The 13,017-nt window shown below is 37.3% G+C and overlaps 1 protein-coding gene across 1 annotated transcript in view; it reads right to left on the bottom strand.

The window, feature by feature from the left end:
• LOC120326613 (D-glutamate cyclase, mitochondrial-like) overlaps positions 1-13,017 on the bottom strand; it is a 40,297-nt gene that overhangs the window by 20,743 nt on the left and 6,537 nt on the right. Inside the window, exons 4-13 of the mRNA XM_078112176.1 lie at positions 12,204-12,328; positions 11,457-11,607; positions 9,410-9,535; positions 8,464-8,664; positions 7,610-7,753; positions 5,218-5,331; positions 3,828-3,875; positions 3,329-3,419; positions 1,380-1,477; positions 641-760 (exon numbers count right to left, since the gene is read on the bottom strand). Coding sequence (XP_077968302.1) covers positions 641-760; positions 1,380-1,477; positions 3,329-3,419; positions 3,828-3,875; positions 5,218-5,331; positions 7,610-7,753; positions 8,464-8,664; positions 9,410-9,535; positions 11,457-11,607; positions 12,204-12,328 — 1,218 coding nt within the window. The remainder of the gene's footprint in view (positions 1-640; positions 761-1,379; positions 1,478-3,328; positions 3,420-3,827; positions 3,876-5,217; positions 5,332-7,609; positions 7,754-8,463; positions 8,665-9,409; positions 9,536-11,456; positions 11,608-12,203; positions 12,329-13,017) is intronic.

Raw genomic sequence — 13,017 nt, forward strand, 5'->3', positions numbered from 1 at the left:
CAGTGGATAAAAAATAGTGGAAGATGTCAGAACTTGTCAGTTGTAACTACTATCTACAAAAGATGGACGTCAAGTTGGTTTTGAAAATAGAACTATAAAATTATTTACTTTACTGAATATAAAACAGAATAAATTCATGAATACTGGGTACAGTTTACACCAGTCCTTCTCAAACAGTGGGAGGCGCCCCACAATGTGGGTGAAAACATTCTGTGAGGGGGCGTAAAGCTAATTAAAAATAGAAATATTAGCTAGATTGGGTCTTGCCTGCCTTATTGTGGATATTTACATTTCTTTATTTTGGAAATTTACGTCCCATCCAACATGTTTTTTGAATAAAATATATTCGCCTTTCTACCTGTTATTTGTAGCTCATTGTTAGTTACTGGCAGTTATTTTTAAGGTTTAGCGCAAGACTTAACAAATTGTAAAAAAGAGGGCACGACTTAAAAATTAGAACCACTGGTTTACCCTACATGCCGATACCTGCCTCCTATATATCTCCATGTCTGTGAATCTTATATGCATGTCCGAAGAAGTCTGAGAACCTTGGTTTTACGTTGCAGAAATGCATTTTTGTTAATGTGCAGCAAGACTGCTATATATATTTTATTACCATTAATAATGATTTTGCACTTACCAGCGCTTATAACAATATCAGCTGCGACATCACAAGCGATAGTTTCACCATTTGGAATGAATTTCTTTACTTTGTCGATAACTTTACCCATTCCTAGCTCATTTCCTCCATCACCAACACCTGGAAAATAAATTTCAAGTTTAGAAAATATAATATTTACCTTAAGGAGAAGAAACCTTATCATATGCCACGCCATGGCCTCTTGTCTATTTAACATTTCAGATTGTCAAGACTGTAAATTTAGTATAATAATTCTGAAAACAAGTAAGTGCACAATGGTAAAAGTATCAGGGAGTGTTAGAATGCAAAAACATTTAAAAAATAACTACCGGTAGCTAAATATTTCCATACCCGACATGGACTGGAAGCCAAATTAGAGGCCATGATTAAGCCGCCTTACCGTCTTTTATCTCTCTGGAATAAAATCACCTATTCTTATTCTAACAGTGAAGACAAAAAGGTAACAAGTAAAGTGAAAGAATATAAAAATGAAATTGGAATGGGAGTCAGAAAAGATAGCATGCCAGTCACAATAGTTAGAAGTGGAAAAATATTCATTTCTTTGCCAATAAAACTGTCACATTTTTTACTCTTTATTTTATATATTATTAATTGGTTATGGGGTGTCACTTCACACTGAAATGCTATTTTCTTTATATCTCTCCATTCTGTATGTACAATATGTACTTTCGGCATAAGAAACATCAAACTATTGACTGACTGACTGTACTTGACTTACCAATTGTTACAACGTCTGTTCGTTTCGTTGCCTCTTTAAACATGTTGTCAATTGGATCCAACTTGGCTGAAATATCTTTGCCTTTCATTGTGTAGTACCTATTAGAAATTAATTTTGTAGTAAATAGTTTGAGTTTTTTCATGAGGATTTCCATGTATTATTCCAGGGAAAAAAGGCGATAGCATGGCTTGATCACAGGGCAAACTACATACAGTCTCTCGTTCGTAGCAGTACTCCTATGGAAATAGTTTATTTACCATTTAGTCATTCAAGATTTGGGGTTGAAAGTTTGATGTTTCAAATTTATCCAGTGCAAAACAAAAATAGACTTGCTCTAGGAAAAGTTACTCATGGTCATACTCACTCACATATGAGCGAAGGAGACTGATCTGAGTTATGGGCAATCACTGAAGAGCTATAACAGGGATGGCGAACCTTTTTCAATGAATGGGTCAAAAATTATATTTTTATCGCGGAACAGAAGAGAGTGGGTCACAGATATTTAATCAATGTTTGTATCAATAAAAACTTCTGAAACAAATCATGATACAGCGGTTGTTAATGTTGGTGTAGTTTAGGGCTTTACTTATACAGCACTTGTATCATGGACTTTTTATGGCACTCGAATTTATGAAATTAGAGTACGCATATGAATTACGTTTAGGATGATGCGGCAAATTATTTCAAGGTTCCAAAGAGTTTGGAGGGAATTCCACTCTGATAGTGTTATATTTTTCTATCAGCTTTGACCATATTAAAAGCAATTTTACACTGCCCCATTGTTAATCTAGATTTTTATTACAAGTCTGTAAGATTTTGTATTCTCAACTGCATTGTAGGCGAGAAACTAATAAAATGCAAAGTAGCCTCTAGTTCTCGTATATCCCCTAAAACTGTCGGCAGATGCACTTCTGAAAGAGACAAGACGTTGCGAGAAATGAACATCAATTTCATTGTTATGTCATAAACGATGTCAGAGCCAATAGCTGAATAACGGCACGCAACAGTGCAGACATGCGTCCAAGATTATGGGTTTTGAAAATTAACATACCGAAAAATTAATAATTTGAATATAAGCGATCGCAGTCCTGACTGCCCAACTGACGGTACATAAAAATAGTTTAGTTATTGTTAGATTAATTTGGGCCGGTTTTATCACTGATATGTTAGCATTTTATTCGTGCCTTAGCAGGTCACGAATAAAACGCGGTGGGTCACTTTGTGACCCGCGGGTCAGTGGTTCGCCATCCCTGAGCTATAAGACTATTATAAATGATAGCTGTGAATTAAGTGCTAGGTAATACCTATTAACAGACTATTTGATTCAATACTAGAAAATATAATATATTGGGAGCAATTGCTCAGTGGTTAAAGCATTATACTTAACTGTGATGTCATCGCAGTTTAAAAATATAGAGTTCAAATCCCCAGCGTGTAACAACGTGGACAGACAGTGACAAACCAGACAAATTCCTTTTCCTCAAACTATATTAGTTCTTTACCTGGCCATAACAGCTTGTACAAAGCATTGTTTGGAATGAAATGCATATAAATGTATCATATTGGCGCTCCAGGAGTATGTGTACCAATATGGAGGTAACTAATTTTGTTCGCCCATTTTACATCAAGTTGTGTAAAAGGACTGAAACCTATGGGCAGGGGGATACAGACAGTTCCTGAACTTGTAATCAAACTAAAATAAGGAAAATCAGAATACAAATTATGGCCCAACCCTAACCTGGTACACATACGGGAGTATAATTATATTAATATATGTGTGCATGCATATAAATAAAAAACTGCATGATGACGATGCAACTGTATATGTTCATCAGGATCAGAATCTGGCATATGCATTGCTAGGACTAACTTTATTTTGAAAACGATATTCAAAATGCACCTACCTAGGACTAACTTTATTTTAAAAACGATATTCAAAATGCACCTACTTGCCATTTTCTGTCGACCCACATCTTTCTGTAGCTAGAATAACATCATATGTTGGTCTTCCATTGTCCTTGGTGAGTGCATGTTCAGTGCCTAGAATATTGAATGAATATTATTAACAGTGTAGGCAATGAGATAATGGTTAGAGCATTGGACCTAGCTATGTTAGCGTTGTAGATTTAAAAAAAATGGGGTTGTACCCCTGTTTTCACCATTTTTCCTGTGATATTAATTAATTGAGCTGATTGAGTGAAAAAAGTAAAAATAGGAAACTTTAAAGCCAATTTCAAAGAAGTTGTATTTTAAAAAAAATTTCCCAACACCAACATTCGCTTCTGGTGTAACATTTTATCATAATAAAAAAAAATCAGATACTTCGACATACTTTGTCTCAGAAAACTGATTCTAATCTTAATAGCAAGCATGTCCACAATGCCTAACCGATGCCGATTGCAGCAACTGTCAAACCAGATTGAAAATCAAATGAACTTTAGGACTCACCGTCGCTGCCAATATACGAAATGACCTTTATTTCTTTTTGCAAGATTCCTGAATCAAAAAATACATTGTAAGACAAAGTCAGAAATAATAAAAATCATCTAATGTGATGCGAGAATTTAATGCATCTGTCAGGTCAGTCATCTCTTGAGCTAAATTACAAGTGGCCACTGTAGTAGCAAAAGCTACTGAAACTAAATAGATACCGGAACATTTTAAATATGACAAATAGGGAATGGTATGCACATAGTAGAAGGTTGGAGACCAAACTAATAAGATGACATAAGTATAATGTGAACAAAACAGCTAACAGCCATGCTAATTAATTGAACATGATTGGAATGACATTTTAATAAAGTAAATAGTTCTGAATATATACATCATTGGGTTTATTTAAACAGATTTATTTATTTTTGATGAAGTGCAAGGTCGCACACAATTAGAGCTGGAAGAGACTCATCACTGAGCTAAGTTACGGACATCCACTAAAATACCAAGATCTATGAAAATATAAGTATGACGGTGTATTACTTGCCAGTATATGAACATTGATGCATATGCTATATATATGCTGTTAACACTACTGTGATGAACTGTACTGTGAGCCATTTTTTGTGGAATTAATTTCGACAATATACATATATGATCAATTTCACACAGAATAGGATCCCCAAACCCATTGGCATGGTCATAAATGATCCATTTAGTCTAAATAAGTACCTAAGTCTTGTTATAATCTCAAGACTCATGTAGTCATCTTATCAATCAAGTATACCGTATACGCTCGTTTTGTAGCCCGGGCCCCTATTTTTTCAACCAAACTCACCAACCGGGCCCGTATTCAAACCGGCCCTATTCAAACATGGGCGCTTGTTATTTCTAAAGTAAAATTATACACAAAAATTAACTTTGGGTATCTTTGAAGACAAATTTTTGACGACATTAATCCTTTTTCCATGTCAATTTATTCACGTCAAACGCAAATTATTCACGTCTTAAGCGTAATTCCCTCATATTACCCGCAGTTTATATTATTAACAAGAAACAACAAATCAAAAAAAAGAAAAGTTTTGCGACGCCCTATCAATATTGAAACGGCGCACTGCGACGCCCAGTTTGAGAACCACGGTGTTTCGTAATCAATGCTATCTGTTATGTAATTGGACGCCTAAGGCGTGAGTGTTATCTACCAGCGCTTAAAATTCAACAGCGTTGTGACAAAAGCGCTTCTTATTTCCTATTGTTCTCTACCACTGAAAAATCAGCTTTTACATCGGGCGGGTATTCAAGCACCGGCCCTTATTTATTTTTATGTTCTGTTCACACAGGTGGCTTCAAACGAGCCCTTAATCAAGAACGGCGGTAAAACTATGAAGAAATGAAATTGCTGTACCTGCATCAACTTGTTTCTTCATAATTTCAATGTTCATTTTAAGCCCTGCTTTATCGACAATCAAAGTGATTTCTTTCCCAAGTGCTTGGAGCATTCCTGCTAAACTGTACACACCTGGATAAATAGAAATGTAATATCAAACAATTTGCAAAAATGTAGTACTTGACAATGCATCCATCTTGTTGCAGGAAAATCTTTTACAGATTAAGATTCTAAAGCACGCTTCCTTACAACATATTGTGTTGGAAACATGCTCGTCATTAGATTATAGTTTATGTATGCCCAGATACTCTGGGATAAATATAAAAACCCACTCCTGTTATCCAATACTACCACCTAAATGGCTAAAAATTGAAAGGGTTAGGCAAAACATAAAGATTCCGGTTTCATGTTAATTAATCTTTGTGAAGTTTGGGTGATGAATGATAACCTAAAAATGTCATGCCGTGATGGCCCTACACTTGTTTATTGTATTCCACGTTTTCTACACCTATTACACAATAATCCCACTTATTCTACACTTGTCCGACCTATTACACAATTGTCCTACTTATTCCCCACTTGTCCCACTTATTCCACACTTGTTTCATCTCTCACAAACTTGTCTACCTGCCCAATACTTGTCTTCTCATATCCCACACCTGCCACACCTATTCTATAATTGTTCCACTTATTTTACACTTGTCCCACCCATTCCACACTTTTCTTCCATATTTCACAGCTGTTCCAGAGTTGTCCCTCTTTTCCACACTTGCCCCCCTTTACCACACTCGTCTCACCTATTCACACCTGTCCCACACTTATTCCACCTGCTCCACACTTGTCCCACCTGTTCCACACTTGTCCCACCTGTTCCACATTTGTCTGCCTGTTCCATACATGCCCAACCTGTTTCACACTTGTCCCACACTTATTCCACCTGCTCCACACTTGTCTCCTCCTGTTCCACACTTGTCCCACCTGTTCCTCACTTGTCCCACCTGTTCCTCACTTGTCCCACCTGTTCCTCCCTTGTCCCACCTGTTCCACACTTGTCTACCTGCTCCACACTTGTCTCCTCCTGTTCCTCACTTGTCCCACCTGTTCCACACTTATTCCACCTGCTCCACACTTGTCTCCTCCTGTTCCTCACTTGTCCCACCTGTTCCTCACTTGTCCCACCTGTTCCTCCCTTGTCCCACCTGTTCCTCACTTGTCCCACCTGTTCCACACTTGTCTACCTGCTCCACACTTGTCTCCTCCTGTTCCTCACTTGTCCCACCTGTTCCTCACTTGTCCCACCTGTTCCTCCCTTGTCCCACCTGTTCCACACTTGTCTACCTGTTCACAGTTGTCCGAACTGTTTCACACTTGTACTATCTGTTCCACACTTGTTCCGCCTGTTTCCCACTTATCCACCTGTTCCACACTTGTCCCACATTTATCTGCCTGTATCACACTTGTCCCACCTGTTCCACATTTATCTGCCTGTTCCACACTTGCCCAACCTGTTTCACACATGTCTGAACTGTTCCACGCCTGCCCACCTGTTCCACACTTGTCCTATCTGTTCCACACATGTTCCTCACTTGTCCCACCTGTTCTATAATTGTTCCACTCATTTCACACTTATCCAACCCATTCCACACTTGTCCCACCTATTTCACACGTGTTCCAGAGTTGTCCCCCTTTTTCACACTTGCCCCCCTGTACCACACTTGACTCACCTATTCACGACTGTCCACCTATTCCACCTGTTCCACACTTTTTCTACGTGTTACACATTTATATGCTTGTTCCTCACTTGTCTTACCTGTTTCACACTTTTCCCACCTTAACCACACTTGTTCCACCTGTTCCATATTTATATGCCCGTTCCACACTTGTCCCAAATGTTCCTCACTTGTCCTACCTGTTCCACATTTGTCCCACCTGTTCCACAATTTTTCCACCTGTTACACAGTTATATGCCTGTTCCACACTTGTCCAACCTGTTCCACAGTTATATGCCTGTACTACACTTGTCCCCCATGTCTACCTGTTCCACAGTTATATGCCTGTTCTACACTTGTCCCCCATGTCTACCTGTTCCACACTTGTCCCCGTGTTCCGCAAGATCTTAGTCATGTAGTATATCATTATAAAACCGTCCATAATCTGCTACTCCCAGAACTACATGAATAGCCAATTAGTCATAGTATTAGCAAATACATTTTGCACCGCCCGAAGTATGCGCACCAAGATGGCGCACAACCTGAACTCAGGTTGTGTACCAGGTTAGGGTTCAGGTTATGCGACATCTTGGTGGTCATACTTCAGGAGTACCTACATTTTTATATTTTGATTGAGAAGACGACTGACTTTAATTCGTGAAGGACAGTTAATACAGATTTCATTAAATAATCTTACTTACCAGGTAAGCCATCAGTTTCATCAGGTGGTTCATGATCATGACATGGAAAACCGGTTGTTATGGCAATCGATGATGCATGAGATAATGCAAGAGATGATTTCATGAAATCACCAGGTACAAGGAGATTTTTACTTCCGCGTTTCCCTGTTCATAGAAAAGAATAGCAAACTCTGTTAAAATTTGAGTGTGGATGTAAAGTAAAGAGAAAGGAGGAATCCATATAAAATGGGAGTTGACCGGAAGTGACACCTAGTACTGAAAAAGGAGCATTCATTTTCTAACATTTATTACACACTTTTTACAATCTTATTATTTCTATTTTCTAGATGTTTTCAATGTTTTCAAATAGTTAAAAGATAGAACTGGGATCAATTACATTTTGATCAAAGCACTTGCTTGGCAGCGCTTATTTAATCTTTCAATTTGAGTAGAGTGAAAAAGAATAGAGTAATGACTAAACTTTCGAGATACATAATTAGGTGCTCCTGAAGTATGCGCACCAAGATGTCGCATAACCTGAACCCTAACTGGTACACAACCTGCGTTCAGGTTGTGCGCCATTTTGGTGCGCATACTTCAGGAGGTCCCATAATTATATACACGACCTATATACATCTGATCTTCAATAGAAAGGGGGAAATGTGTTCCATGAGCCCACATAATGAAAAAATTGTATTATGATAAACCTACACAACAATTTCACATTTTTTTAAATTATGATGAAATGGTGGAGTTAGAACTTTTCTGCAATCAAGAGGGGTGAGTCAAAAGGAAATTTTCTAAAAACTAGAATTATGAAAGAGTTATGAGAATTTTAGATCATGCATCTTATAAATTTCAGTAAACAAATCTACCTGGATCATCAACTGTTGCTTCCTCCAATTCAGCCAAACATTTTTCAGCTTGAACTGAGACAATGCTGAACCTTTGATCTTTATTTGAATACTTGATAACTTTACATTTCTCATTGTCTGGTTTTGATTCCTCATATCGTTCTTGAGGTACATCAGTTAGAAACATCATTCCGGGGCAATGAGTGATAGCAAATGGCCTTTCTGAACAAAAAATGTTTAGTTTTGATTAGAGCTCCACTCAAAAGATATCCTATTCCCACTGTCCCGGTTACCAGTGTCGCATTTACTAGCGCATAAATCATCACTATAAAACTGTTGTTAACAAAACTAGCCATTTGCGTGATTGGCCCTAACAGTGCTACGAAAATAGATTTCTTTATTTTAAATTTAGTGAGTAATATAGCTTTGAAAAAGTTCCAAACACATCCTTATTCTTGTGCAAATTCACAAAGGAAATAGCTATTCTGATCCCGTTTCAGCGAGGATATTTTCACAAACATTTAATTCAGAGTTGCTTTCTGTTTTACAATCATTTATTTAGATATAGAATAGCTGAGAGCATATGGCCGTTAGTTTATCGTTTAGAAATGACACCAGCCATGGTCAAATGACACTTCTTTAATTGGGAGCACTGCTTTGCACAAAAACCTTACTTGTATTTGAAGCATTGTGACTGACTATAACTGACATGAATTTGGTATTATCTGGGTAAAAGTAGATATAAAGCTTCAGGCTAAAGGTTAGAAAAAGCTTTGAAAGTCAGATTCATAGGAAAATTGGTGGTTCGCACATAAGGTTTTCTTTTTATAAACACTGAACGCACTAGTACCTCACAGTGCATATAGCGAATTTCGACTTAACTATATCGAACTGGTAGGTCAAAGATAGTCGGATAAAACACTGAAGAATAGAATACACAAAATCATCTAACACAATTGATCCTTACTTGCAGCTCTGATTGCTTCACTATTTGTGACTCCACATGCCCAGAACACAGGGACATCTCCATCTTGCAAAGCGACAAAAGAACCAAAGTGTGGGTTTTCAAATTTAGTATTTGAAATAATTACGTCTGGATAAATAAATATATTATTTTAGTGGAACTATTATCATCAGGATATAGAGAGTACTCCATAGTAGAGATGTACCGATGTATCGGTATCGGCAATAACGCTAATTTTTTGGTAACGGTAGTGTATCTGTATCGGCTATATTTAGACCGATATATTTAGCTTCTCAATATGATCCAGAATGTTTTAAAAAATAGGTTAGAATACTGATCTTGAAATTATTTTTTGCTTGGATTGTTCGTGAACTATGAGCCATGCACGTATGAAAATGTTTAACAGAAAGAATAAGTAAGAGAGATCTTGCAAGTAACCAAAACATAGATAAATTTAAAAAGTAGCAGATAAAATTTGATCAATATAGGAGAAATCACAAACACTATAATGGATATACACTATTCACATGTAGAAAAGTCGCTGCACTTGTTATGTTAGCTGAAGCCAGACTTGAAGCACTTTTAATCCACTTCAGGTTGGGTGTTCATATTAGTTTTGTTATCATAGGAATCGTAGTCGTTATCGTAGATTTGTTTTAAATATTTTAATGTGTCATATCTGTCTAAACCAGCGGTTCCCAACCTTTCTACCCTGGCGGACCGGTAAAATTAAATTAAATGTACTCGCGGACCGGCAAAAATTGAAATGGCCGTAACAGAAAAGAATAACATATATTTGCATCTTATAATGCAATGTCGGGCACTCAATATGCTTCTAGACAAAAAAGCACACTTTAAAACATTTCACACGAAGAATAACTATCAAATAATGTGCCGACCAAAAATTACAAATGAGTGAAACATAAAATAATACCATATATTTGCGTAATGAAATGCAGTGCTGGGCACCCATTATGCGTGAGAAAGGCTCATGCTTTTTTTGCGTGTATCGCGTGACCACCTGTGGGGTCGCAACAAGTTCATATCTTACTGGATTATTATACTGTTCTTGACTGTTTTCTAGTTTAAACAAGGAGATATCCATTACGTTTCATATGAATGGTCATATTAATCAGGAAAAGCACGCAGAACAGAAAAGGCACGCGTGCCGATTTTTAGGCTTCTTAATTTTGCAAGATTTGATGGAGCGCATTCGCGATGAATAGGAGCTGGAAAAGCGAAGAGTGTGAGTGATCGGCGCCAAGATGTCGGGTAATACGGCGCCAACATGTCGCGAAAGACGTCGTAATATGACGGCAAAAGAGAACTGCGTAATGAGCCAACGCAACTTTGTCTACGGTAAAGCGATTGAAACGGCATAAAAACAACAAGACAACAAAATTTTTTGCGGACCGGCAAAAAAGCTTCGCGGACCGGCCCCGGTCCGGCGGTTGGGAACCACTGGTCTAAACAATCCCAACTTAATACCGAAAAAGCTGTGATTTCAATAATTTCGATGTTTGTAATTTTTTTGTTTTTATTATTCTAAAATCTTGATTTAACTAGGAAACAGAATTTGACCGGTGCTCAGGCAAGTATGTTCTTATTCACCAACCACCGAGCCACTAGTTGTGCAGTGCGTTGGTCAAGCAGTTAAAGCGTTGGACTTAACTGTGTTGGCATCACAGATTACACATCTTGGGTTCACCTAACCAAGGTATAATAAATTGGTACCGAACCGGAAGTTCCTGGTCCTTCCAAACAGTAATCCCGTAGTGTGTGTACCAGGTTAGGGTTAGGCCATATTTCCGATTCTCCTTATTTTAGTACTATTACGAGTTCAGGGACTGTCTGTGTTAGCCAAGTGAATATACCACCCTGCCCATAGGCTTCCGCCTATGAAGCGCCTTCCAAACTATGGCAACCCCATACATGATATTGTTTAATATGGCGGCCGCTTGTATAAAGATTTGTTTGGAGTGAATAAGTATCATATAAAAAAGCTACAATTATTAAAAAACATAAAAACTAATAGCCAGTTTTCACTAACCAGGATCTCCAATATGCACTGGTGCACCATGCACGTCTGGCATCTGTGATGTGATGTCAACAACCAAAGATAACTGATGTTCTGGGATTGGTCTCATCGATACAATCATGTTGCATTGGAAAGGACCAACTGAGTGACATTTAATATTTGTCTAAATTAAGAGAAAATTGTTAATAAAATGTTAAATTATTACACAAAAGAAAACTGGTAAAGGTACAATGGAGAATTGCATAGTCTGTTGTGTTGGACATCACTTTGGTTACAGTTCATGACTTCTAGTCATATACCAATCCCACAATGTTGGACAGCTTTACATATGCTGAACTTTTCATATTTTAATGCAATGGGGGGTGGGGAGTTTTACCTAGTTTTACTCAAACACGATTTCAGTTCTGACTCTAATACCAGTGAAAAACATCAGCTTCAACTTGCAGCCTTACCCTATATATTGCACAGGAATTGAACAAAATTCGATTATTATTTACAAAAATATATCTTGAACTTTCCATACTGAAAAGATGAATTTTAATATTACTCTACACTGTACAATATCTGTGTTTACTCTAACACTTGAAGTTTAATCCCCCATATACATGCTTTCCACATGTTCATCGAGTGGTTACCGTAATTTTTATATAGCCTACATGTCCGCTGTTTAAGTATTATATATACAAACTGTAAAGAGTAAAAAAAGGGAGAAAGGGGTATGAAAAGAGTAAAATAAAGTTGCATTTATTTCAGACTCACTTTATACATTGATACATTGGTGTTTTGTTCAATATTTCTGACAGGAATTTTGTGCTCCATTAAAATATCATCAAATGAAAAACTGCAACCGATGTAAAAAGTAACCATTTCTTTCCAGTCATATTCTGAAAACAAGTGATAATGGGCTGACCATTGTAGCTAGGCATGCACAACTGGTGAGAAGCAAACAATTTTGGTTCATATTTATATATAAATATATATATATATATTTATCAGTGCTAATCAATGCTATTCATGCGAGAAGCTTTTATTTGTGTAAAGACAGTGCTCAGTTCGGTAACATATATACAATTTATTACACTTTGGGTAACACCAAAATGGGATATGATATTTGAACCCAAGAGTCGTAATTTGTGGTGCCAACTATACAGTATATTGAACCAAACTAGAAAGAACATTTGACCCTAATGGGGATTGAGAGCACTGAGATGATCCAGCTCAGGGTGGTCCAAGGTTGTCGGCTCCGCGGGCCACAAAATTATTTTTGCATCGTTCGCGGGACACAATAGTGCCAAGAATAGGTAATCGCTGCAATATAAAACAAACACTTTTATTGTGCGAACACATAGTTATCAGGCATAGCCATCTCAGGCTATTAGAATCTGCATTTTATTTTTAGTTTTCTATGTTGCCTATATTGCAAGCTTATATTCCCGACCAAAAAGGTAGAAAGCCAGATAACAATTTAGACTGCCAAGCACATTATTCAACTTCGCTAGTCGCCTCAGCTAGCCATAACACTAGTCAATTTAGTGACATTAGCGATGTAAGAATATATCAAAAGATTTTTCTG

This window comes from Styela clava, chromosome 4, assembly GCF_964204865.1.
Source record: "Styela clava chromosome 4, kaStyClav1.hap1.2, whole genome shotgun sequence".
Lineage (NCBI taxonomy): Eukaryota > Metazoa > Chordata > Ascidiacea > Stolidobranchia > Styelidae > Styela > Styela clava.